Genomic DNA, 26791 nt, shown 5'->3' with positions numbered 1-26791 from the left:
TGGAATGCGCAGGACCCCTGTACCGTTCAGTCAGGTGGCAATGATCAGGCACGCGTGTATCGTCCTCCGGGAATGATTTCTCACAAACATGACACAGTGTAGCGTTCCGAAATGTCTCCCACTGTTCTTTCGACAAAGTTTCTATGGGGACATTTGCGGACAAAATACCCTTTAGACGATGTGTCAGTTCTTCAAGTTCTTTGACAAACAATGAGATGCAATTCGGATCGCGGCAACATCGATACGCATATAACGACTCATCGTAGGAACATCGCACGTAATACGCTATGTTACTAAATATGTTATGACGTTAATACGCATACGAACTCGTTTGTTCTTCCCTCGGTGTCTTCTCCAGGATGCATTCCAAGTCGGCGTAAACTACAAACGGGATCTGCTCTTTCCTGCAGTAGTTGATGAAGCTGAGCCATTTGTTGTCATAGTTCGGCAGTATGATGGCGCAGTCATTCAATTTACTACAGTCTATAGTGTGACATTACAGTTTTTCGTTTGTATAAAAATAATGTAAACAATTGTAATGAAAGAAATGATTATTATGAGTTTTTCTTTATAATGTATTTTTTGATATATTGTATTCATAAAATATCATTCATAAAATATCCTTACCGATCACATATATATTTCTTGCATTTGTTTTTACTTAATTGTGAGCTCACAAGGCGAGACAAATTCTTAATCCACATGAAGTGTCCCACGTTGTGGTCTTGTGCATCTTGTATATATAACAAATTTACATGCTGCTTCTTCTTATCAGTGCATCGTATCGGAACGATCGTAAATGATTTTTCTTGCTTCTTTTTATCTTATATAATGTATACAGGGTTCTCAAAAAATCTTCGAACGATAAAATATCTCGAAAACAATCAGTCTTTGGAAAAAATGTTTCAGGCAAAAATTGTAAAGTTTAAAATGATCTATTTACTGATCTTATCAGTTTGCCTTGGCTAGCGTCAATAAAGTCAGGGCAAAGTCACCTTGAACTTTTCAAATGGAACGTCCTACTTTTTTTTGGCATATTCTTATAACATATTTCAAGAGCTTTCAAAAACACTACAACTGTTCCGTACGGCACGTGATGCCGTACGGAAAGTCGGTGCGAGTCAACGCTGCAGGGCGGGCGGCCTGGTGCCGGGGCGTTCTCGCTGGCGGCGGGGGACTCGGGTTCTCGCGAGCGAGCGCGCGGGACCCCCACTAGGTCCAACCGCGGCCGCTACACGGCGCGGCACGCGATTCCGCTGCCCGCGGGCAAGATTCGACCGCCCGGATATATAACCAGGCGCGCGATGCCTGGTCCTTGCCTTGTCTTGTCTTCTGCCTGGCCAGTTTAGGTAGCAAGTAGTGCTACACGTTAGTGCATCGTGTTACTGGTGATTACCGACGCGCTTTCTAGGCTTCCTAGGGCGATCGGGTATTTCGTTTCAGATTCGAACCACTGCTCTATAGACTCTGCTGAGTTGAAGGTGGCGCCGACACACCCTGCTGGGTTGAGGCAAATGGTTCGAATCTCGTTTTGTGATCTCGGGCTCACGGCGTTGCCGTGATCTTAGGAGCGACTCGACCGTCTCCTCGGAGCTTCGAGCTCCCTTATTGCCCAAGTGTCCGTAGGGGGCCTTGGCGGTTTTGGAGCGGCTCGGTCGCAGTCCTAGAGCGGTCGCGCTCCTTCGTCCAAGTGTCCATTGGGAACTTGGCTTTCTCGCAGGAGCGACTTGGTCGTCCTGCGAGCCGGAGCTCTCGGAGCTCCGTTTCCACGCGTCCTCGGGACCGTGGCTGGCTATTGGCCATTACGCCCGGAAGGGCAGGCCATCCGAAACGACGGAGGTCGTTTCGTTGCACGTCCTTGGCGTGCTTCGGGTGCCGCGCACCGTTGACGTCACGGACGTGTGTCCTGCGGGACTTGCGTAGGCGACGTTGTTTCGCTTGTATATAGCTACGTTTAGGTTCTTCTGCGTCGTTCTTCTGCGTTATTCTCTTCTGCGTTACTACTGCGTCTATTGCGTCCATTGCGTTTACACTGCGTGTCACTTTACGTCGGCACGTGCGCGTGCTTCTTCTCTCTTGTTCTCGCCGCCGTCCCTGGGCATGGCCCAGTCGGCGCGCGACGTTGCCTGATCAGCAGGGTCTGTGATCGCCTTGCGAGGCCCCGGCCTTTGATCAGGACGACCGGACGGTCACCGAGCGGACTCGAGCGAGCCTAGACGCAGGCGGACGTCGCTCTGCGATCCCGTACTTCCAGCCAGCTCTCCGGAGCTATCATATGTTCGGGCTAGTTCCGAACAACAACAAAGTATTGTTTATTAAGTATATCCCGAGTTATGAAGCTTCAAAGTTACAGTACCGTCGGCATTAGCATTACCCAAGGTGTACCGCGTGGAGATTGGACGATCGGATTTACACCTCTTGTGTGTGTGCGTGTATGTGTGTGTGTGTGTGTGTGTGTTTGTGTGTGTGTGCGTCTGCGTGTTATGTAACAGAAATAAGGACCCCACGGTTCGTCACTCCGGTAGTATTTCTGATTCTAAACCCTTCCTGCTGTAAAGTGACTTTATCTCATCTTTTAAGATGTGTAAGATTTTTCAATTAATTAAATGTTCAAATTGTCTTCCTTCTACCATTTGACAATGAGATAAACGTTCATAAGGATAGCAGTATTTCAGTAATAATTTGGCCAGTGATTAATCACAGTAAATTTTTCAGTAATTCTTAGTACTTTATTTTCGTAAAAGAACTCTTAAGAAAATCTACTTTAACGAACTAGGAATAAACTACAAAGCTTATTAAGAGTTTAGTTTGCAAGGAGTTTATTTTGGCAAATTGATCTACTAACATCAAAGGCGATCATTAGTGAACATCGGACACCACGAGGACTTAGAGCTAAGACTCGTGCATACTGGTGGTTTTCGAAAACGTTTCTTGCTCCGTATATTCTACAAACTAATCGTATTCGCTTACGTCTCGACCTTTATCTGTTTTGTTCTTTTTTCGTTCTATAATTTCAAATTTTTATCTGAAAAACGTTGATCGGAAAAGAAAGGGTTTTGCTGCTTATGTATCGAGGATTTAGAGACCGTGTTGGATCATATCAGGAAGTAGCTGATCTCTTCAATGCTACACATCCTGATCGCAATCATATTTCTAAGTCTATTGTTCAGTACACAGTGACACGTTTTTTGGAAACTGGAACAGTTCAAGACCGACCTCGTAGCGGAAGACCAAAATCCGCAACAAATGATATGAGTTTGGATGTTTTACTGTCATTTCAAGAAAATCCTCATACATCTGTGCCAAGAAAAGCGCAAGCACATGATATCAGTCAAGGTAGCATTCTTAACATTTTAAAAAAGCATAAATATCATCCTTACAAAATTGTTATCGCTCACGATCTTATGAAAGATGATTTTGATAGAAGAATTCAATTTTGTAAAGAAATAATGAATCGAATTGATGATAACTTTTTGAATTTTATTGTTTTTTCAGATGAAGATATGTTTCAAATAAACAGTTCTATTAATCGTCACAATTGCATATACTGGAGTGATGAAAATCCACATTGGATGAATGATCTTCGCACACAGTATCCACAAAAATTGAATGTCTGGGCAGGAATTTGCAGTCGCGGTATTATTGGTCCATTTTTGATAGATGGTAATTTGAATGCGGAGAAGTATGAAAATTTATTGCGAAATCATATTATACCCGATATACGAAATAAATTTGGCGCAGGTATGCAACATGTTTGGTTCCAGCAAGATGGAACACCGCCTCATTACACAATAAGAAGTCGAGAATTTCTGAATCGTTCTTTTCCTGGTCGATGGATAGATAGGAAGAGTGCTATTGAGTGGCCTACTAGATCATCTGATTTGTCTCCTCTAGATTTTTTTCTTTGGAAATATCTCAAAAACAAGATTTATGCGACAAAACCACGTAATTTGGAAGACCTTAACAATCGAATAATGCGGAAAGCATCTCTCATTACTTTAGAACAAATAAACGATGTGCTCAGTCATTTCTATGAACGTTTAGCTCATTGTCAAATGGTAGAAGGAAGACAATTTGAACATTTAATTAATTGAAAAATGTTGCACACTTTAAAAGATGAGATAAAGTCACTTTACACAACAGAAAGGGTTTGGAGTCATGAAATACTACGGGAGTGACGAACCGTGGGGTCCTTATTTCTGTCACATAACATGCAGACGCACACACACACGCGCGCACACACACACGCACATACACACACATACACACATACACACAAGAGGTGTAAACCGATCGTGCAACCTCCACGCGGTACACTGTGACGCCTGGCGTGCGTCCGTGCGGGTCCTTCCCGCTAAGGAATATTATCGAGGGGTCTCGGCGAGGCGCGGCTCGCCGGAACCCACCGGCGGGAAGGGATCGCGCTCAATTAGTTGCTCTAATATCGATTTAATAGTTTTATTTAGAAATGAACAATGCCGAGGTATAATGAGGGGTGAGTGCGGCCGGTGGGTGGTCGCTTGTAGAGTTCCGTCCGCGGAAACGTTCGGACCGGTGGGCTGCCCGTGGCTTTTCGGGCCACGTATTCGCACGCTGGGACTCGGTCGAGACTATCCGTTGGGATCTTTCCGTTGTTTAGGGCGGACGAGCACCCTTGTCTTGAGGTGGCGAGGACATGCGCCACCGGCAGTGAGCGAGTACGCTCGCTCAGGGAGCGTGGCGAGAACGCTCGCCCGGGAGAAGTCGGCGAGGACACTCGCCCTCGGGATGGCGAGTACGCTCGCTTGTAGAAGGTGGCGAGTACGCTCGCCCTGGAGAAGTCGGCGAGGACACTCGCTCTCAGGATGGCGAGTACGCTCGCTTGGAGAAGATGCCGGAGAACTCTCAGGCGGGTCGGTGCCTCGTCTTGAGGCATCGGAAGACAGGTCCTCTTGCCAGTCGCACGGCGTCTTACATTGGCCGCCCGTGCGACTCTAGTTCGTTCCCCTTCCGTACCGCGCGACACGGGGGGGCACATGATGGTCGCATGCCGCGCGCGCCGAGGCGGTCCTTGCCTCCACGCGCGCGCCGCGTGCTCGCTCGCTCCTTTGTTCGCTCGCTCGCTCGCTCCCGTCGCTCGCTCGTTCTTATCGCTCCTCTCGCTCGCTTGCATCCTGTGCAGGGTGCTTTCCCGAGGACTGCATTCGGCTCAGCCCGATACGTAACGATCGTATCGTTACAACACTTTGGGTAATGCTAATGCCGACGGTACTGTAACTTTGAAGCTTCATAACTCGGGATGTACTTAACAAAAAAATACTTTGTTGTAGTGTTTTGGAAAGCTCCTGAAATACGTTATAAGAATATGCCAAAAAAGTAGGGTGTTCCATTTTAAAAGTTCAAGGTGACTTTGCCCTGACCTTGTTGATGCCAGCCAAGGTCAAACTGATAAGATCAGTAAATAGATCATTTTAAACCTTACAACTTTTGCCTGAAACATTTTTTCCAAATACTGATTGTTTTCGAGATATTTTATCGTTTGAAGACTTTTTGAGAACCCTGTATATGGGACGTTCCGCGTCAATGGGATCACCGGTTCCCTAAAAAATTGACGCATCGGATTGGAACGTGTGAGGGCTTGAATTGTTTGTTTACTTGAATACTTTCAGAAGCAACATGGCCTTTCCGGAAATTCATAGTGGTGGCTTCCAGGTGGCACTAAATATACCGAAAGACGCATGAGAACCATAATATATTTTCAATCAAATCATGAGAAACTCCGAATTTTTAACAGAAAATACGAGAGTTCATATATTTTGATCCGCTAAGTCCGAATTTAAGACCAAAATTTACCTTAAACGTCGCAATTCTTACCTAATCCCCAAAAACTGCTCAGAAACCACAAAAACGATATTAAACGAGTATCACGATATTGTGTTAGATATAGAGCCATTCAAAATAGATTCTAATACTAGTATTTGGTTCATCGAACCTAAATTATATGCTACGATCACCATAGAACGTTGTTCTCAAACCACAGAAAAGGACCTCAAAACCCTTAAAAACGATCAGAAAGTAAGACTGTGATGCTGTCCAGCCGGTTAGGTAAGACCAAACGTTGTTAGACCAGTTAAGGCAAGACAGAGCTCAATTAATTATGCCTAGTTTCATGCACCCTTACAATTTTTTGCTTCTCAAGCGATGTTCCGCTTTCGGCAATTGAGATATTTCTCCGATCTCGTATGCCACTGTAACCATAGGTTTTTGAGCACCCGAATATAGCATTGCTTGCAGTCAGATTGAGGTATGATTGCGTGAGCTATTTGCATTCTCGCAACAGGTGGAGTGTTGCGAAATCTCTGAGCAAGAAATTGACGTGTATTCTCATGATCTTCTTTACTATAAAAGAAAAAAATCATGTAGAGAGATCTTTTCTTAGCCCATGAAAAAAGAGTTTTCGCATCAAGAATTGTTTCATTTGGTGCAGATTGTAAGCTTGCTCGTGTAGCTTCTCTCTTCACAATTGCACCAACATCATCGCAGGAACCTTTTCCGTGCGCTGTTCCGAAGAAGTGCCATTCGGCATCTATGTTGAAGTCTGTCCTATGATGCATTAAATTAGACATAGATGTCTGTACGAGAATACAAATAGCTCATGCATTCATACCTCAATCTGTTCATACATTGCAAGTAATGCGATATTCGGGTGCTCAAAAACCTATGGCTACAGTGGCATATGAGATCGGAGAAATATCTCAATTGCCGAAAGCGGAACGTCGCTTGAGAAGCAGAAAATTGTAAGAGTGCACGAAACTAGGCATAATTAACTGAGCCATGCTTTGTCTTGCCTTAACTGGTTGAACAACGTTTAGTCTTGTCTTAACCGGCTGGATAGCATCACAGTCTTACTTTCTGATCGTTTGTAAGGGCTTTTGAGGCCCTTTTTGTGGTTTGAGAACAACTGTGACGTTCCAGGGTGATCGTAGCATATAATTTAGATTCGATGAACCAACTACTATTAGAACCTATTTTGAATAGCTCTATATCCAACACAGTATCGGGATACCCGTTTTTTATCGTTTTTAGAGGTTTCTGAGTCGTTTTTGGGGATTAGGTAAGAATTGCGACCTTTAAGGGCAATTCTGGTCTTAGATTCGGATTTAGCGGATCAAAATATGAGCTATCGTATTTTCTGTTGAAAATTCGGAGTTTCTCATGATTTGAAAATATATTATGGTTCTCATGCGTCTTTCGGTATATTTAGTGTCACCTGGAAGTCATCACTTTGAATTTCCGGAAAGGATGTTGCTGCTGAAAATATTCGAGTAGACAAACAATTCAAGCCCTCATACGTCCCAATCCGATGCATCAATTTTTGAGGGCGCTGGTGATCCGGCGGAACGTCTCATATACTAAATTAATGTTTCTTTATGTCAACAAGAATATTTAACGTTCAAAATTTATAATTTATTTATAACATTGGAATGAAACAGACATTTGCCAAAATTTTTGCAGTGTCCACTTAATTTTGTCCACTTTTTTTATTACAGTGAGGAAATCCTCATGGATACCCTCGCCCCTTGGGGAGGGCGGGGGTTATGTCGGACTCTTACCGACTAAAATTTCACTGGGGTGTTTACCAATCGGGCCGGAGTAGGAGAGCCGGAGGAACTACGTCAACATTCCCTCCCCGACACCTTGGCCCTGGGGCTTTACTAGGAGCCCCTCGCCCTAATGCCACGCCCCTTTTTTGGGAGTGGACGCGGCGCCCCGACCGGTTTTCCGATTGGATTGGCACTCCTCCTGATCACAATCGTGGAGGGAGGGGACACCCACGCTCTCTCCTAGCCTCTCCCCCTACTTAGTGGGCGGGGAGTGGGACCCCGCCCCAACCGGGTTACCCATTCTCCTTGTCCACCCCTTGCCGACGCACGGGGGTAGCTTATGCCCCGCTTTTGCGTACGTAGGCGGTCTCTGTGGGGGGGGCAGTTTTCTCCTCTTCGAAGGAGAAGGCTGATCCCCCCGCATGACGTTCCCCCAGAGTCGTTGCCCCCCCTGGCGCACGTCACCGCCTCCGCCGTAGGACTCGGCGGGGACAGCTCGGCGATCTCCTTCCGGGACATCACGTCCTCGGCGAAGGACACCGCCGCCTCTCAGATCTATTCCCTCTCAACCATGGCTCCTACTAGGGCCGGGAGGGAGAGGTCCGGGTTCCATCGACTGATTGCCCGGCAGAGGTCACGGCGCTGCTGCTCCCACGCTGAGCAATGCTCCAGCGTGTGCTGCGTCGTGTCCTGCAATGCCAGGCAATGGCGGCACCGCTCCGTGGACTCCTTCCGGATTATGTGTAAGTACCGATCGAAATATCCATGCCCCGTCAGCACTTGCATCACCCGGAAGGTGAGTCCGCGTCCTCTCCTATCCTTAAATTTTGCGAGACAGGGGCGCCTTTTGTTCACGACTTTTTTTATCATGATGGGGAAAACCTCATGAGTACCTTCACTCCTCGGGGGGGGGGGGGGATGAAGGTTATACCGGGCTCTTATCGGCTAAAACCCTACCGAGATGCCATTCTTCGGGGATCCAACAGGGGTGGCCGGAGGAACTGTGTTAGTACCAGTCGATTCTCCAATCGTCCCTCCCCATGGCCTTTTGGGCCCTCCGCCTGACGCCACATTGCGCTTGCGCAGTGCGGTGCCCGGCCGGAATAAGCACGGTCGTGGTTGGGCCGGCCCGAGGGAGAGGGGCATCCGCCCCCTCCCTTCCCCCACCTCTATGTGAGAGGTGGGGGTTGGGAGAGCAGGACCCAGCCCCGACCAGGCTATCCTGCTCCCCCTGGTCTCTCGCGTTTACTCGCGGGGGGTCTGGTCATCAGGGCGGCTGTCGGATGGAGGAGCTGAAGCCTCCCCCCGGACAGCCACCGACGATCCCTCCTTCAGGCGCGTGGACGTCCCCGCCTCTGCCGCTTCCCCGGCGGCATCTACATCAGTAGAGTTGGGGGTCGGCCTCTACGTCAGCGCCCACCGCGCCGGCTGCCGCCATCCCCAACTCGGCGCGCCGCCAACCAGCACCTTTTGTCCACGACTTTTTTTTTGGTAACGCAGGGGAAATCCTCATAGGATACCACCGACTCTTGGGGGGGGGGGTCGGGGGTTATGTCAGACTTTTACTGACTAAAACCCCTGCGGGATGTCTACCATTCGGACCGTTGTGAGGGGAGATAGGGGAAGTACTCCCGTATTCCCTCCCCAACACCCCGGCCCCAGAGCTCACCAGGAGCCCTTCGCCTCTAGTACCGCGCCCTGTCCCACAAAGGGAGTCCAGGGCGCGGTCCCCCGACCGGTTGCTCGACCGGGTTGACTTTCTGGTTCATACTGGAGGGAGGGGACATCCATCCTTCCTCCGCGCCCCCTCTTGCCCCTCAGGGGGGCGGAGGCGTGAAGCCCAGCCCCAACCGGGCTTCCGCTCCCCCTTCACCTACCCTCACCGACGCCCGGGGAAGGCGGGTGGGTGTTACGCACCCGTCACCCCTCCCCCCATGCGTCCGAAGGCGCGTCCGAGGCGGCCGAGGAGGCGGCCTTCGGCGAGCCGGTGGCCTATCCTTCTTCTCGGCCCCGTAGTAGGGGCCGACGGTCCCTGGAGCGAGACTCCCATTCGGCAGCCTCTTTCCGCGACATTACGTCGCGACAGAAAGAGGTCGCCTTTCCCCATACCTCCTCGCTCCCGCACATGGCTTGCATCATGCGCGAGAGCGAGAGTTCGTCCTCCATACACCCCACTGCCTGGGCGAGGACACCGTGCTCCTGGCACCGAGGGCAATCGAGAGAACCACTCCAACGTACAGGCAGCGTGCGTGCCACAGCCGGGCCTCCCTGGTTCTGCATAAGCCTGGCCAGAGCTAGGCCTGCATTCCGAACTCGGGGGGCCAGGTCCCTGAAGTGGGCCCTAAAATCCCTTCGGCTGTCCAACGTCAGGTCCAGATATTTAATCTTGGGCCCGACGTGGACGCGGACTTCGTCCACCAGGACCAGGGTCTCCAGCGACGCACCACGGCTGCCGTCGTGAAATAACACGGCTTCCGTTTTTTGGGGGCGCCACCTTCAAACCCAGGCTCCGGATGGTGCCCACCACCGATGCCAAAGCCACCTCCGCTCGGAGGCGAGCTTCTCCCCAGTCCTCCCTCTGGCTACCACTAAGGTGTCATCTGCATAGCAGATGACATGGCAGCCAAGGGGAAGGGCGTGCGCAATACCCTGTCGAACGCGATGTCCCATAGCAGGAGGCCCAGTACGGACCCCTGCGGGACACTGCGCTCCATGAGCCGCCGGCCTTGGACCCCGCCCTGTACCGGATAGGCGAGGTCTCTGTCCTCAAAGTAGGCCGCCAGGATGCGCCGGAGATAGGCAGGCACTCGATGATATTCAAGCGCCCGCCCAATTCTTTTTGTCCACGACTGTATATATATATCTATATATATGTAAAAGAGAAGTGATAATATACGAAGGCTAATGATAAGGAAGGAAACGTATTATTTTTTAATTTTTTTATTTATTTCTCAACATAGTCTCTTTTCATCTCGATATACTTAGTCCAGCAATATTCCAACTTTTTCAAGCCATCCAAAATATATAATTTGCCGATAAATAGGCCTCTGTTTGGACGATGACTCCCTTGTTTGATGTGAACCGCTTTCCAAGCCATTTTTTCATGTTTGGAAACAAAAAGAAATCGCATAGGGTCAAATGTGGAGAATAGGGTGGATTCGTAGCATAATTCGACCAGTTTTGCTATAATGATTGCGGACGAGTGCGTCTGCAGTTCAACATCTAATTGGCCCAATAAATCAGCATAGTATTGCCCCGTGATTGTCCTTTCCTTCTCCAAATAGTCAGTGAAGATGATGTCTCGCGAATCCCAAAAACAGTGGCTATGACTTTTTCGGACGATGGAACCGTTTTCATCGTCTTTGGAGCAGGTTTGCCGGATGAAGTTCATTGTTATGACTGTTCTTTCATTTCTGACATGTAGTGATGGATCCGTGTTTCGTCAATCGTCATGAAACGCTGCAGAAACTCTTTCAGATTGCGCTTGAACATGTTCAAACAGTGTTCCGAAGTTATTATGCGATTCCGTTTTTGCTCCCCTGTGAGCAAACACGGCATCCATCTCGCCGACAGCTTTTTCATGCCCAATTTTTCGTGTACGAAATTTTGTACGTGTTCAATTGAGATGTTTACAATGTCAGTAATATCTCTGATCTTCACCTGGCGGTCTGTTAACACGATATTATGGATTTTGTTGACCATATCCTCCATAGTTCACATTCCTCCATACTTCAATCGGACGGCCTACGCGCTCTTTATCAAAAACGAATATTCGTCTACGCTTGAATTCATTAAACCAATATCTAATGGTAGTCATCGAAGGTGCATAGTCCTTATAAACAGCATGCAACTTCATTTTGATTTCCTCACACGTTTTCTCATAAAAAAAAGGAATCGAATCATTGACCGATATTGCTCTTTTTCCATAGTTGCAAACAAATACGAACTTGCCCACTTTCAACAGCTATCAAAACACAACTACTCGACAGCTGTCTGAAATTGTGACAGGCGTCGTTCGAAAGATGGCGTTACACGATGGTATACAGATTTTGCGTCAGTCGCCTATCGGCACTATCTGTCATTAACACGTTGACTGCCAACTACGAGATATCTCGTAGGTTGTTTACTTGCCCAGGACGCCTACTACGAGTTATCTCGTCCCTTTAGTACTTGCCATATTTGTATAGCTACGAGAAAACTCGTAGCATAACAGTGTAAATATGAATAGATGGCCTCAGGAAAGAGAATAAAAAATCAGGTTTGGCTTAAATGAACAGAAAATACAATTATACAAAGTTTATTCAAAAAGAAAAAGTTTATACAAGGAAATAAATTTTTATGTTTTGTGATAATTTTTAAACATGTTTTTAAAAAAAAAAACTTTTTTTATGCTTTTTGATTATTACTATGTACTATTATTAAAGTTTTTAATAATATAACATGATTAAATCAAATTGGCTCTTTAGACCGGAATCGTGAAAAATTCCGTGGCAGTCAACGTGTTAAACACGGTTTATCATACAGCTCTCGTATTCTATATATAAATATAAAAATTTTATTTATTTACTTATTTCATTTATTTAATCTAGAAACAACCCTTCGCTGTAACAACGCAGTTTCTTTGTATGGTGTTAGGCGGTTGCCAGAGGCTTTATATTACTGCTTGGCCAGCAGACGACTTAGCAGAAATTGTAAGTAAATAATAAACTAAAGATTTACCCTATTAGCATCTATTAGGTGCACAACTTAATTTCAGCCCTAACTTCAATCGATGATAGTACCTATTTAAATTCATATATCATTATTGCCGTATAGTCATATCGAAGTGTTATACTTAAGCTTTAAAACGTACTAGAACAGTTGACAGTTCTACTAACATAATCTAAAAAAGCAATTGTGAAAATAATGTTCGAGAAGGAATTTGAGACACTGCCTCCTTCTTCCCTTTCAACTAAGGAAAGGTGCTCCTGAAACTCAGGAAATGATTTGTGCGGCTTTAGGAGATGTTATTTCCTACAATAGGGAAACAGGATGACACTTGAACAATTTTGTCTCCTACAATTTGTGTTTTTCAAAAATTTTTAACAATGGCGATTGAGATTGATTTGTTGTTCTATTAAGAAATATAGTGCAAAATTTATAATAAATTGTTTTGACAATTAAGAATGTAATGAAAGAAATTATGAAGAAAAAAATTTGTTTCAACTTTCCTCTCTACCAGGAAGAGGTGGGACAGATCGTTGAGAGAATTGGGACAAAGTAAAAAGTAACTATACTTTAATCATGAATGCATATATTAGTTTAATTACATATAGCACATATGAAAGTAATTCATACATACATAAATATATATTATTATTAACAAGACATAAATTATAATGGTTGCCTGAATAAAACAAAAAATTAAGTTATTTTACTTTAAACAACACATTCCTAAGAAAGTTCTAAATAAAATAAAACAGTTTTTAGAACAAACAGTAAAATTAAAATTACAGTTTCATAAACATAAAATGGGAATTAAGCAAATTAGGCAATTTAGCAAAGTTTTAACTCTTTACGGTTGTAAAGAGTTACTTTACGCTCGTAAGTCGCTCCTATGGTAATCTTACTGGTCAGCATTATTTCTGGGTCGCGCGCACTCAGTCAATTATTGCCTGAAAAACTATATAAAAACCATAAATTTTAATCAAATGGGTTTGTTCAAGTTATGTGCATATTATTTACTACCTTGGTATTCGATATTCCATTTAGATTTACTTATAGTTTTACTTACTTATAGTCTTTGGTGTGATATATTTCGAAACAATCGTCGATATGTAATTCCGACTTTCATACGCATATTGCAGTAATATAAAATTTATAATTACCTTGCACATCTTATTATTCACTAGGCTCTTCTTTCTTTTTAGACATTTTGGGATATAATATTTACAAGCGTAAAATATAATGTAAATACTAATGAGTAAGCAAAAGATGAAATAGTAAATATCAGTAATACTTCGTCTGCTGCCTGTTCGGAAAAAACGATTTCAACTGACAGAAAGAACGACAGTAGTAAGGGGGTAGGTATGGCTCGTCAAAACATTTCCCTTCCACTCGACCTCTGGTGTCACTAGGCTATACCCACCCGTCGCCGGAGGTTGAGTGGAGGGGGAACGTTTTGACGAGCCATACCTACCTCCAAGGTCTGACTGGTCAATTTTTTGACATATACAAATTATGGGCGAAGCTAGTGAATGGCGGAAATTTAAATTAGTTGATTAAAAATTAGCATAATTAAAAAATTAACATATTCTAGAAATTAGCATAATCTAAATATCAAAATTTTATTATTCATATTGGACGTTAGTGATTCTAGCTCTTGATCAGCTGGTTAATTTACATATTACGTTTGGAAAAATCTCCTAAGCATTGCGAGGCTCGAGAACCTGAGACCTCAGGCTCTTGAGTCAAGCGCCTTACTTACTGCGCTACTGCTACTCTTTGATAGAAACTGGTTTCACAGCGTGCATATACGGAGGGAGTATGTGTGTGTGTGTGTGTGTGTGTGTGTGTGTGTGTGTAGTTGTAACGGGGACCAAGTAACAACTTGCTTCCGTTACTACCGTGACGGTGATGACGATCAGTCGTTATACAGCCGCCGACCGCTGCGAGCCCCCTCAGATTGCACCGACTACCTGTGCCGCGGCACTTAGGCTCTAGCAGGCGAGTTTTACCGAGTGTCATTAGCAAGATGCTCGGAGAAAAATCCCTAGTAAGAAGTAAAACTCGAAATCGCATGCGCCAATTTCGAAGAATTCGGAATTAACCCCTCGATTACTAACCGATTACCCCCAGCAAGCAAATTAAAGATATAACCCGAACGCGCGACGAAATCGAGTCTTTCGGAGCAGAACTTTCAGGCAGCAGCAGCACTAGTGAGCAACACCGCTCCAGAGCTCCCAGAGAGACAAGAACAGGCAGAGAACCAGAAAGCCGACGACGAATTTAATACCAGGACACGGAACATGAGTGACGAAATCCTGAGTGTGGCCCAAGGCCGGTGAATAGATTTTCCATTTCCGACCGAACTACCGGGAAGGTCTACGAGATCCGGCACATCGGGCTCATACGGTAGATCACCTCACGACGAGTCGAGCCAGCACGAAATTGTTACCGTATGCATCAGGAAATTTCTACGTATCCGACCGTCTGACAAGGAGACTTACGGAAGTGTAACTCACCGATTTTAATGAAACTTCGCATACTTGTAGAACATCGAAAAATAATCGACACGTATTTCTTTATTCCGTGAATGGTGCGGGTTTAAGGGTAGAAACCATCCTTTGAACGTTAGGGGTGGTCTCCAAGCATAGACAAAAAACAATCATTTAATTCAGAAGAAAAAATACTTATAGGGAGGTTTTAGTACAGCTGATTCAGAGTATGGCGTCAAAATTACAAAATTCAAAATGGCGAATCCAATATTACGATTACATCTCATGACAAAAGGGTGGTTTTTAAAATAAAAATCAGAAAATATTACGTAAATAAATTAATAGAAGAAATGCTTTGAAAGCTTCTCATCTGTAAAACTTTTTCTAAATAATGTATGAAAGTTATTAGTGAGTAATTGAATATTGAATCATTTTTGTTTTTTTATATGCATTTATATGAAAGTAAATTAAATCGGTCGTTTTCATAATTGAAGTTTGATAGTTTGGCAACATATATAGTTATTAGGTCTTTAGATTCTTGTGCATTGAGCTTGATTGCCAGAGGCAGCGAAAAAATTATTTGGGTTAATGATATATTTTTCCAGATATTTTTGGGATGTTTTTTTTATAAGAGTTTATATACATATATTATAGAAGTAATTTTATTTATTTTAACCTAAATTTGCCAGTTGTATACTTGAGTTATATTTATGTGAAACACGAATTCTACACATTTTATTCAATCAATTTTAGAGTACAGCATTGTCTAATGCATTTTTATTTGAATCATTAGATGAATCCATCAAAAATTAAGTGTCTGTTCTGTACACAGAACAAACTTCACATTCGCACTGTCTTTTCGAGTATTAGGGTCATCAAATAGCTTGCAATATTACTCGTTAATGCTTGTATTGTTTGGTTGGAAATTTCACAGTTCACAATGCTTGTCTATTTACGATACGCATGATCCACCAACGTTACCGATTTCCCAAGTCAAATTTCTATTGGCTATCCTAAATCACAGAGATCGCGGCCGCCAAACAGCTGACGCGGCGGACGACTGGGAAACCGCGATCTAACCCGCCGCGAAGCCAACAACAAACTTTGTGTCTCGAGCCGATGCCGCCTTTCCTAATTTAAAAAAATAAAAAATAAATATAAATATAAACATAAATATAAAAATAAATAAAAATATAAATAAATAATAAATATAAAAATAAATATAATAATAAATATAATAATAAATATAATAATAAATATAAATATAAACATAAATATAAACATAAATATAGCTCAAATAAATAAATGACAAACTTAAGTTAAAATAAATAAAATTACTGTATGTATATAAACTCTTATAAAAAAACATCCCAAAAATATCTGGAAAAATATATCATTAACCTAAATAATTTTATCGCTGCCTCTGGCAATCAAGCTCAACGCACAAGAATCTAAAGACCTAATAACTATATATGTTGCCAAAATGTCAAACTTCAATTATGAAAACGACCGATTTAATTTACTTTCATATAAATGCATATAAAAAAACAAAAATGATTCAATATTCAATTACTCACTAATAACTTTCATACGTTATTTAGAAAAAGTTTTACAGATGAGAAGCTTTCAAAGCATTTCTTCTATTAATTTATTTACGTAATATTTTCTGACTTCTATTTTAAAAACCATTCTTTTGTCATGAGATGAAATCGCCATATTGTATCCGCCATTTTGAATTTTGTAATTTTGACGTCAGATTCTGAATCAGCTGTACTAAAACCTTCCTAGATGTATTTTTTCTTCTAAGTTAAATGATTGTTTTCTGTCTATGCTTGGAGACCACCCCTAACGTTCAAAGGATGGTTTCTACCCTTAAACCCGCACCATTGCCGAAATAAAAAAATACGTGTCGATTATTTTTCGATGTTCTACAAGTATGCAAAGTTTCATTAAAATCGGTGAGTTATATTTCCGTAAGTCTCCTTGTGAGATAGGACGCAGTTAGCCGCCGCCTTAGAAAACGTATAAGTATTTGTCTGTCTGAGTCGGATAACAATTAGCCGCCGTCTCGGAAATGTTACGTCCAGCGGACTCCGCGTACTTCAAATTTATTTATTAAGTAAAGCGAATTAATTTTATATTACTCATTATATTAGGTTGTTGCAGATAAAGTAGCCATTTTTTAATTTTTAATTTAAATTTTTATTCGACACACTTTATATACACCTGGTCAATCGAAATAGTCTCCCTCCACCTCAATACACTTCCCGCAACGTGATACAAGCGCATCAATGCCCTTCACGAAGAAATTAGAAGAACAAGATGCAAGAAATTCGTTGAACGCATTTTCCACGTCGCTTTCTGTTTGGAATACCTTTTCACTTAAAAAGTTATCCAGATGCTTAAACAAAAGGTAATCAGTTGGAAAAAGGTCAGGAGAATAAGGAGGGTGAAGGAGAACTTCGCATTTGTATTCTGTTAATGTTTTTACAGTTTTTTTTGCAATATGCGGTCTAGCATTATCATGGAGCAATAATATACCGCGTCTATTTAATAACGCCGGCTGTTCAATACGCAGTTTTACCATCGCAATGTCAATTTCTTGGCAATATTTGTCAGCATTTATAGTTTCACCGTTTTTGAAAAAAGAAAAATGCACAATACCCTTGGCAGACCACCATACAGATACCATAACTTTACGTGGATGAAGGCTCGGTTTCGGCATGTGTTTTGGAGCTTGATCAGCATCTAACCATTGGGCAGAACGTCGACGATTATCATAAAGAACCCACTTTTCATCACAGGTTACTATTCGATTCAATATTCCTTCACTATTGTGCCGGGAAAGCAAAGATGAGTTGATTTCCATACGGCGAAGCTTGTCTCTCTCAGTCGCTTCATATGGTACCCATTTGTCAAGCTCTTTCACTTTCCCCATGGTCTTTAAGTGTCGGGAAACAATAGAATAGTGAACGTTGATACTGTGTGCAATATCTCGAACTGATAAACGCGAGTCTGCTTCAACCATGTCTTTCAAAACATTGTCATCAATCACTGATGGTGCATGGCCGCGAGGCAAATTATCGAGAATTGTATCACCAGACCGAAACTTTTCAAATGCCTAATGGTTCGATCACTTGCAGAACCTTCCCCAAAAGCAGTGTTTATGTTTCGCGTTGCCTCGGCCGCACTATGACCAAGTTTGTATTCGTACAAGAATATTATCCACATTTCCTTACTTTCCATGTCGAAGAGACAGCGATTTTCAACGATATAAACAATGTGATAAAAGTAAGGTTATGCGTGCGAATTTACGTGTGGAGCATATACTTTTCAAATATCACGCATTCAACGACAGCTGCATGAAAAGGGCTGAACTACTCGACCGGGAAATTTGAATTTTGAAAAATGGCCATTTCATTTGCAACAAGTTTCTAGTGGAAACGGAATTTTGTTCAGACCGCGAGGATTTCGAGATCGAATCAGTATCATCGAATGCGCAAGACCGTCCGGATCACGTTGTTCGACATGTCGACATAAATGCTTCAAGACTCTCGTTCTTCTCTTTTGTTCCTTTCTAGATCTTCCTAAGAGTCCACCTTCCATCTTTTACTCCCCGACAACCTTGAGTCCCATAGACGACCATAGACTATAACCTCTCTAATATATAATAATAATATGTTTATATGCTCATACCTAACGAACACGTTCCCACGATTTCTAGGTGGTGTGAGAAATCACGCCATATACCGACAAAGGGATTCTCGTAGTTCAATAGTTTTAAGAAAAGAAAATCACCTGATGCCGGGTGGGCCTAAAGTTCGCGAGTCATGAAATAGATATTCCTCGTTTCAAAAGGTTTCGAAAGGAAGAATTTAGAAAACATTTAGCGTGGTTGACGAATTCAATGGGCAAATAAATCGCGAATACGGAGAGATAGGTAACGACACTCTCGGTAGAACAAATCCGCCGCCGCCAGATCTAAGATCCTGAACCAACAACCCTATCTGCCAGATACAAGCCCTTATCCGCAGTCTGTACCTAGCGATCCTATACTTAAAACATTTTATTACTTTATTACGCTCACACGATCTCGACTTTCCTCATATCCCCCTAACTGTTACTCCGCGGATCCTACGGTACATCACTGGAGAGTGTATACCCTCTCTGCTCATATCCTCAACCAACGAAAAAACTTAGAAATACGTATTCACCTTCCACTCACTACTCTAGAAACGAGGAAAACCTATCCCAAAAACAATACTACCCTCTTTTATCAACTCCAAGACTAAGAAAGGAGTAGACTATTACTTATTCCTCTTCTACCTCCTAACTCTGTATTTTCAAAGGCCAAACATTCCCCGAATCCTTCGATTTCCTCTAATCAAAATAAAAAATCCAAAACTGGAAACTCCACCCTATCTCATCTCCACATCCTTCTCAGCACCTTATAAATACCCTCGCGCTCTGTGCCTCTTCCTCTTCTTCTTTTGGTCTGCTTGACGCCATCATCACGCTTGCAAATACCCTTCACGCCATCCCAACGCTGCACAAGTTCAGACCCAGAGACAAGGGCTGTCTCTATTTGGCATCCGAACCAGGAGTTAAGGCCGTCTCCAGCTAACAAACCATCTTTTTCAACTTCGGTACAACATACTCCATAAAATATTAAGTTCCTTTTATTTTTTTCCTCATCCATTGTTTCTTTCCTACAGTTCGCCACCTTTTTTTGTTCCCAACATTATTCGTGCTCGGAGCTCTTGTTTTCTAGTGGAAACGGAATTTTGTTCAGACCGCGAGGATTTCGAGATCGAATCAGTATCATCGAATGCGCAAGACCGTCCGGATCACGTTGTTCGACATGTCGACATAAATGCTTCAAGACTCTCGTTCTTCTCTTTTGTTCCTTTCTAGATCTTCCTAAGAGTCCACCTTCCATCTTTTACTCCCCGACAACCTTGAGTCCCATAGACGACCATAGACTATAACCTCTCTTCCTCTCTTCAGCCCTTCGCGGATAGCTTTTCCTCCTTACCTCCCCTTCACAGTATCACCGCCACGACCCAGTATCCGGAGTTTCCACGCGGTCTTGCTCCGCGGCCTTATCTCAATCTATTCTTTCTCTTCCAAATCATCTTCACCGCGAACTTCACCTTCGCCTCATGTTTTCTCGTCACTGGATCTCTCCACATCGGAACACGCAAGGCATTCTTTAGGATAACCGAGGTTCAAAACACGCAATTGATTTTTCTATATACAGGGTGTATCTAAGAGTATGTTACAAATTTTAAGGGCGTATTTTAGGGGTCAAAATAAGAAAAAAGTTCATTTAAACATGAGTCCAAAAATGCTTTCCCTTCGAGTTATAGCCTTCTACAGCGTACGATAAATTGCCCATGCGGCCGGTGTTCTAAACATTCTCCATTTCTCTTTCTCTTCCTCCGTTTTTTGGAAACAATTGGTCTGAGAAAGAATTTTAGAAAGAATAGCTTTTTGAACGTTCTTTTCTCCTGAATCAAATTGTTTCATTCATTTTTCAATACGATGAAGAATGAAAGAATATAGCCATTTGAATATAACCAATTGGCACCCACCTCCATAACTCCTCTTTAAAATCGGACCAAATTGTCAAAACCATATAAAAATGAAAGTCACTATTAATTATTACGCTGTGCAACATTTCGACGATCTTCTTCCCCCCAACTTTAGCAGGCTATAACTCGAAGGGAAAGAATTTTTGGATTCATGTTTATAGAAACTTTTTTTCTTATTTTGACCGTTAGAATACGCCCTTAAAATCAGTAACATACTTTTAGTAATGTATATACATACTGTATATACAGGGTGTCCCATTTTAATGTCCCACTTCAAATAACTCTTCAGTATTGAAGTTTCAAGGAAAATGATCTGAATAAAAGTTGTAGGGATTTAAATGAACTACCTTATGATGACCTTGATTTTTATCTTGACCTCTATTTTCAAGATCATTTGAACGTGAACTTGCGTTTTTCAAATGGAAACCCTTATTTTTTATTACACTGCTTTTGCTACTAGTTAATTTGAGCAACTTTTGTCTAAAACATTTTTTTATTTGTCTAATATTTTTTAAGATATTTGAGGAAAATTGATAACTTTTTAATATTTAACTTACGATATCTCGCTAATTATTTGTCGGAAGAAAAGTGGTATTAGACTTTCTTGCTTTATTTAGTCTCAAGAATATATTGTTACATTAACGCCCTGATTTTTGTTAATTTGATGATTTTCAAATTTCCAAAAATCAGTAAGTATAATCGATATTGTATATTGTGTTTATTTACCATGGTTTAAAGCGATCAGGTATTATTATTATCCCCGCTTATTATTATCTATTCGCGCGCTTTTGTCTAAACGCTTAACGCGGCCGAACATCGCTACGGATATTATGTACGGGGTTTAGTTACCGCAATTCAGATTAAGCAAGAGTCGCAATTCGGATTCTTTACGAGGGTGGTCCTTTCTAGCATCCGAGCGCCGCGTAAACTTCGTTCAGCAGTCAACCACACAAACTCCATATCAGGTCTGTAAATATGAAACCGGAATTTGCCCATAGATGCCCCTAGCTGTCAATGTAGTTTAGGGTTTTTTGATGTCCTCTTGCTCTCTCGACGATTGCAAGTGGAGGGTAGGTCCTAAATCAACCTAGGCGTGTTCTTTTCCTTTGTAATCTTTGTAATCTTTATTGCGCATGTGCCTGCCAGTCGCAGAGCACGTGAATCACAGATGTGGCGTATGCGCCTCGAAGGTACAAAAGTCGTTGCTCTCGCACGCATACAGGTCACAGCGGGACTTGTATATGTGTAGACAGACAAGGGCCGATGCACCTGCCTGCTTCCTCTCGCACACACGCGTCTGCGTGTCGGAATCGCAGTATCACACGAGAAACAGGCGAAACAATCGAAGCTAAGAACTAGCGACTGTGTTCAATGTGCTCTGTGAGCGCTTTCAACGGTTACTACTACCGTTGCTCTTTTTCCCCGCACGAGTGAGACTTGCGCGCGCTCTATAGCGCCGCACGGAAAACGGATGCGTGCGCCTTGGGGAACTCAAAGTCCCCACAGGTACTCCCCCCCTCAGTACCTCTCTAGGCAGAGAGGAACGAAACTTTTTCTTTTCGCGTATGTTTTAATTTGTGGCGCGGACAAAGTGGACGGACGCGGATCATTGGTTTTCAGCTGTTCGGAGCCGTTATCCTCCAGTACAGTGAACGCGGGTTTTAGCGACTCTGTTGACAAAGTTTTTTCCTCACCATTGATGTCCACGAGGAATACGCGGTCTGTTATGCGCCTGATTACTGGATGAGGACCCGAATACGGCGGATCGAGCGGCCGGCGAACAGAGTTAATGCGACGGAAGACGTGCGAACAAGTGTATAAATCTCGGAAAACGAACGGTTTCGCGTTTGTGTGATGAACTGTTGCAGTTGGACGGATCTTACGAATATATGCGCGGAATTTTTCTAAAAATATAAATGGATCAGCCGGTGGATCCTCATGAACAAAAAATTCACCCGGTAACCGTAGTGTTGTGCCGAAAGAAGCTTTGCTGGAGACGCTTGCGGATCCTCCTTCATGCATGCTCTTAGGCCAAGAAGGACGGTTGGTAAGATGTCTGGCCACGGTGTTGGTGCGTGGCATCTCAGCGCTGCCTTCAGGGTGCGATTCCAGCATTCGATGAGTCCGTTCGCTTGAGGATGATACGGCGTAGTGCGAATCCGAGGTGCGCCAATCAATCGCGCTAACGACTGGAAGAGTGCAGATTCAAACTGCGTTCCCTGATCTGTGGTGATCGTCAGTGGAGTTCCGAAGTTGCATATCCAGTGATTGAAGAGAGCGGATGTTACAGTGTCTGCTTCAATGTTCGGTAGTGGAAGTGCAACTGGCCATCTGGAAAAACGATCTATGATTGTGAGGCAATAGCGGTTACCTCGTACAGGCGGTAGCTCTATCAGGTCCAAATGGATGTGATTGAATCGGTTGTCCGCTGCTTCGATATTCAGGCTGTGGTTTGTTGTGTCTGCTGACTTTTGGTCGCTGGCACGGTAAACACTCGCGTGCCCAGCGAGAAACATCTTGGTTGATGCCTGGCCAGATGAGTTTCTGTTTGATGCACTTCAGCGTTGAGCGAGCGCTCGGATGAGCCGGACCATGGATGATGTCGAATGCCTTGCGTCGAAGTGGTTGTGGTAGGTACGGTCGTACGATGCCCATCGATACATCACACCAGATGTCTTCTTCCTCGATCCGAAGGTTCGGCTCGAGCGACGTGGATCTTACGATGTCTGCGAGTTCTGGATCTGCTTCTTGCGCGTTTGCAATGATTTTCGCTGAGAGCGTGCTTGGCATCTCAATTGCGCTGATCCTGGAGAGCGTGTCTGTAACCACGTTGTTTTCGCCTCTCACATGGACTATGTCCGTGGTGAACTGCGAGATGTAGTCCAGTTATCTCAGCTGGCGTGGCGAGCTCTTTTCTGCCTTCCTGCTAAAAGTATATGTTAGCGGTCGGTGGTCTATCCGTACCTGGAATACTCTTCCTTCAAGTATGTGCTTGAAGAATTTGACGGCAGCGAACACAGCAAGAAGCTCTCGGTCATATGTGGAGTACTTCTGCTCGGTCGGAGAGAGTTTCCGTGAGAAGAATCCAAGCAGCTGCCAGTGTCCGTCTATCTGCTGCTCGAGTGACGCGCCTATAGCGGAGTCAATAGCATCGGTCGTCAGTGTGAGAGGTGCATCCGGAGCGAGGAAGGCTGAGTGTGTGGCAGCTGTCAATGCGTCCTTGCATTTCTGGAACGCAGCCTCTGTCTCCGTTGTCCAGTGAATCTCTCGCTTATCCCTCTTCTTCGCATCCTTCAGGTGTCTAGTTAGCGGAGCTTGCTGTTGAGCGGTATTCGGCAATACTCGACGGTAATAGTTTACCATCCCCAAGAAGCGGCGTAGATCTGTGATGGTCTTGGGTTTTGGGAACTGTTGAATGGCTGTTACCCCGTCGAGTGGTGGTTTAAGTCCAGTCTGTGAGACGGTGTAGCCGAGATAACGCACAGAATCCTGTCCAAAGAAGAATTTGGTCGCATGGACTGGAAAGTTGTTCTCCTGGAGCACTCTGAGAACGGCATCGAGATGTTGAAGATGTTCTTCATGACTGTCTGAGAAGACGATGATGTCATCCACGTAGCATGCAGCAAAGTTGATCCCGCGCAGTATATTATTCATATGCCGTTGGAACGTTTGCCTGGCATTTCGGAGTCCAGGCGGCATGCCTAAGAATTCAAACAGGCCGAAAGGTGCCGTGACAGCGGTTTTGGGGGCGTCCTCCGGTGCAACAGGAATTTGATGATACGCTCGGATTAGGTCTAGCGTGGAAAAGACCTTTTTCTCGTGCAACTGTTGCAGGATGTCCTCTATTCGTGGAATCGGATATCTGTCTGGAACAGTTTGAGAATTCAGACGCCGATAATCACCTGTTGTGCGCTAGCCACCTTGGTTTTTCTTCACCATTGTATCGGACTCGCCCATTAACTGCGTGAAGGTTGCACGACCCCGAGATGCAAGAGAAGGTTGAAGTCTGCCTTGGCGGCTGCCAATTTGTCACCTAGAAGTCGTCGTGGACGCTCAAACACTGGAGGTCCTGTGGTTTCTATGTGATGTGCGATCCCGTCAAAGCAGATCGCTGAAGGAGTTGGCCTTGGTGCGAAGACTGCAGCGTGCGAGTCCAGTAGTGTGGCATATGCCTCTCGGTGTGGTGAGTTCGGAAGATTGTGCTGGCTGGTTGCGGAGACACTAAAAATGGTTGTTTCACATACCTGACCCTGTGTGGCAAGGCTGGTTTTTGAATCCACAAGGCCTTGTCGAGAAAGATCAATGATTAGACCGTAGTGTGAGAGAAAATCAGCTCCGATGATCGCTGAGTTCACATCAGCAATGATGAACGACCATTTTAATGCGCGGCGAAGTCCGAGTTCGAGGGTGAGCGGCTGCTGACCAAATGTGCAGATAGCTGATGAATTGGCGGCGAATAGTTGTAGCTCGGTAGGAGTGAGCTTCCTGTGCACGCACTTCCGAGGAATCAGCGAAACAACGGATCCAGAATCGACCAAGAAACTAATGTTCGTGGTCCTGTCAAAAACCTGGAGTCTTTTCTCATTAGGCGCTGCTTGCTGTCGCCGATTGCCTATGTCGACGGCAGCGACGTCAGTTTCCCGTGCCATTTGCATTGGTAGCTTGGAGTGTAAAGCTGCACGGCTGCTGGCATCGTCTCGCAGCAGCACCGAAGCGGCGGTGGTAATAGCACCACTGACTGGTTAGTTGCTGAGTATGGCTGTTACGAGAGCGCGACCTGGAACGTGTACGTTGACGCTGGGTGAGCTGTCCTTGGTGGACAACAGCAGGCAGCAGGCGCTCAAGTAGAGTCGTCAGGTGTGCGACGGACTGTTGCATGGTGGTTACTGCTTCTCCTAACCGCTGAATGGTTTGAGTGTCGGCAGCTCCCAGTCTACCTGGTGACGGTGAATGGTTCTTGCAGCAACTGCAAGAACTTGAGATGTAGAAGAGTCTTCCATGAGCTCGTCTGCAACTGTTGAGAGGTCCTCTAAGCAGGTTGTCCGAAGGATCTTGAGGACTCGCTGTCCCGGGTGGTAGAAGTGCTAGCCAGCGCACTCGCAGGATGTCCTGTGACATTCGGTCGCCTGCAAGCGTCCTCATGTGACGGAGGAGTTGCGAGGGCTTGCGGTTGCCAAGCTCCAAGTCTGTGAGTAGACGGTGGAGCTGCTTGTCTGCAGAGTCTGCGAAACGTGCAAGTAACTGCGTTTTCAAAGTGACATACTTGTCAATGACAGGTGGTGATGCCAGGATGTCCGCTATTTCCTGAATTGCTTCAAAGTCGAGTGCACCGATGACGAGGTGATACCTGCCGTCATCAGAGCGGATACGATGTATCTGAAATAGTGATTCTATTTGCGCGAACCACAGAGCTGGCTGTTGTTTCCAAAACGGTGGAATTTTACACGCTGTGATAGACTCGATGACATTGTCACTGAACGGAGGCCCCATGTCAATGAGCAGCTCCAATTGGGATGCACTCCCATGAGGTAGTTCGATGTGGCTTGGCCCTGCCGGTGTGACGGGTGGCTGCTCCAGTCCCTTGGACGGAGGGGTGTGATGTAGCGACATGTTGTCTCTGTTCGGATTCACGGAGTGAATACGATTGTACGCAGTTTTTTTCTCGAGGTACTGTTAAAAATTGCGTGTGCGGTTGTCGCGTTGCAAACAGGCGCGAAAAAGTGTGTAGCATTTGATCAGAATTTTTTACTGTTGCGGAACTGCACGTGTCACACTCACGATGACTGCATGCGCAGAGCAGAGTCTCAGCCAATCAGAGTCCGTCACGCATGCGCCGATGATCACCACGCGCACAGCACCGATTCTCCGACCAATCAGAGTTTGTCACGCATACGCCGATAGTCACTACGCGCATAGCACCGAGTCTCCGACCAATCAGAGTTTGTCACGCATGCGCTGATAGTCGCTACGCGCACAGCACCGAGTCTTCAACCACTCACAGCTCGATTCTGCCCTTCATCGAAGCGAAGCTGTCCGATGGTGGCGGAATCACCCGATGCGAACAAATGTTTCTAATTTTTGGGAAGATTGAATTTTTACCGGTCGGCAAGGTGACCTCAGCCAGAAGGTCCGTTGGAATAGGCACAATGTCTCTCTCTTCTTCCGTTGCACTGCGAATCTTGTCCGGTTACCAATTTAGGTGTTGGGGTCACCAATTTAGGGGGGTCACCAATTTTTGCTCCTCTTGCTCTCTCGTCGATTGTAAGTGGAGGGTAGGTTCCTAAATCAACCTAGGCGTGTTCTCTTCCTTTGTAATCTTTGTAATCTTTATTGCGCATGTGCCTGCCAGTCACAGAGCACGTGAATCACAGATGTGGCGTATGCGCCTCGAAGGTACAAAAGTCGTTGCTCTCGCACG

At 44.5% G+C, this 26791-nt stretch overlaps 2 protein-coding genes across 2 annotated transcripts; both read right to left on the bottom strand.

Moving 5' to 3' along the window:
* Positions 1-310: 310 nt before the first annotated feature.
* Positions 311-2022, bottom strand: LOC105190293 (uncharacterized). Its single transcript, XM_019844690.2, has 3 exons — positions 1953-2022; positions 628-823; positions 311-476 (listed from the first exon to the last, which is right to left on the bottom strand). Exons 1-3 carry the CDS (start codon positions 2020-2022, stop codon positions 311-313), a joined length of 432 nt encoding a protein of 143 aa, XP_019700249.2.
* Positions 2023-6173: 4151 nt separating this feature from the next.
* LOC112589413 (uncharacterized) lies at positions 6174-25983 on the bottom strand. Its single transcript, XM_025302592.1, has 8 exons — positions 25164-25983; positions 24335-25111; positions 23338-24239; positions 22745-23241; positions 22329-22704; positions 6889-7071; positions 6501-6611; positions 6174-6338 (listed from the first exon to the last, which is right to left on the bottom strand). The coding sequence occupies exons 1-8, from the start codon at positions 25981-25983 to the stop codon at positions 6174-6176; spliced, it is 3831 nt and encodes a 1276-aa protein (XP_025158377.1).
* Positions 25984-26791: the final 808 nt, after the last annotated feature.

The sequence above is a fragment of the Harpegnathos saltator genome, unplaced genomic scaffold, assembly GCF_003227715.2.
Source record: "Harpegnathos saltator strain DR-91 unplaced genomic scaffold, Hsal_v8.6 scaffold50, whole genome shotgun sequence".
In the NCBI taxonomy this organism is placed as follows: Eukaryota; Metazoa; Arthropoda; class Insecta; order Hymenoptera; family Formicidae; genus Harpegnathos; species Harpegnathos saltator.
The sequence above is the reverse complement of the archived record's forward strand: the minus strand, read 5'-3'. Positions and strand labels throughout refer to the sequence as shown.

What these genes read in the sequence shown, in the direction of transcription:
- LOC105190293 (XM_019844690.2), bottom strand. Translation starts at nt 2,022, where the DNA reads ATGGACGCAATAGACGCAGTAGTAACGCAGAAGAGAATAACGCAGAAG. An exon ending in CGACGCAGAAGAACCTAAAC is followed by an intron (nt 824 to 1,952) that starts GTAGCTATATAC and finishes ACATTATATAAG; the next exon opens with ATAAAAAGAAGCAAGAAAAA. An exon ending in AAGAAATATATATGTGATCG is followed by an intron (nt 477 to 627) that starts GTAAGGATATTT and finishes TATAGACTGTAG; the next exon opens with TAAATTGAATGACTGCGCCA.
- LOC112589413 (XM_025302592.1), bottom strand. Translation starts at nt 25,983, where the DNA reads ATGTCGCTACATCACACCCCTCCGTCCAAGGGACTGGAGCAGCCACCC. An exon ending in ACAGCTCACCCAGCGTCAAC is followed by an intron (nt 25,112 to 25,163) that starts GTACACGTTCCA and finishes GCAACTAACCAG; the next exon opens with TCAGTGGTGCTATTACCACC. An exon ending in GCGATGATGTTGGTGCAATT is followed by an intron (nt 6,339 to 6,500) that starts GTGAAGAGAGAA and finishes TTTCTTGCTCAG; the next exon opens with AGATTTCGCAACACTCCACC.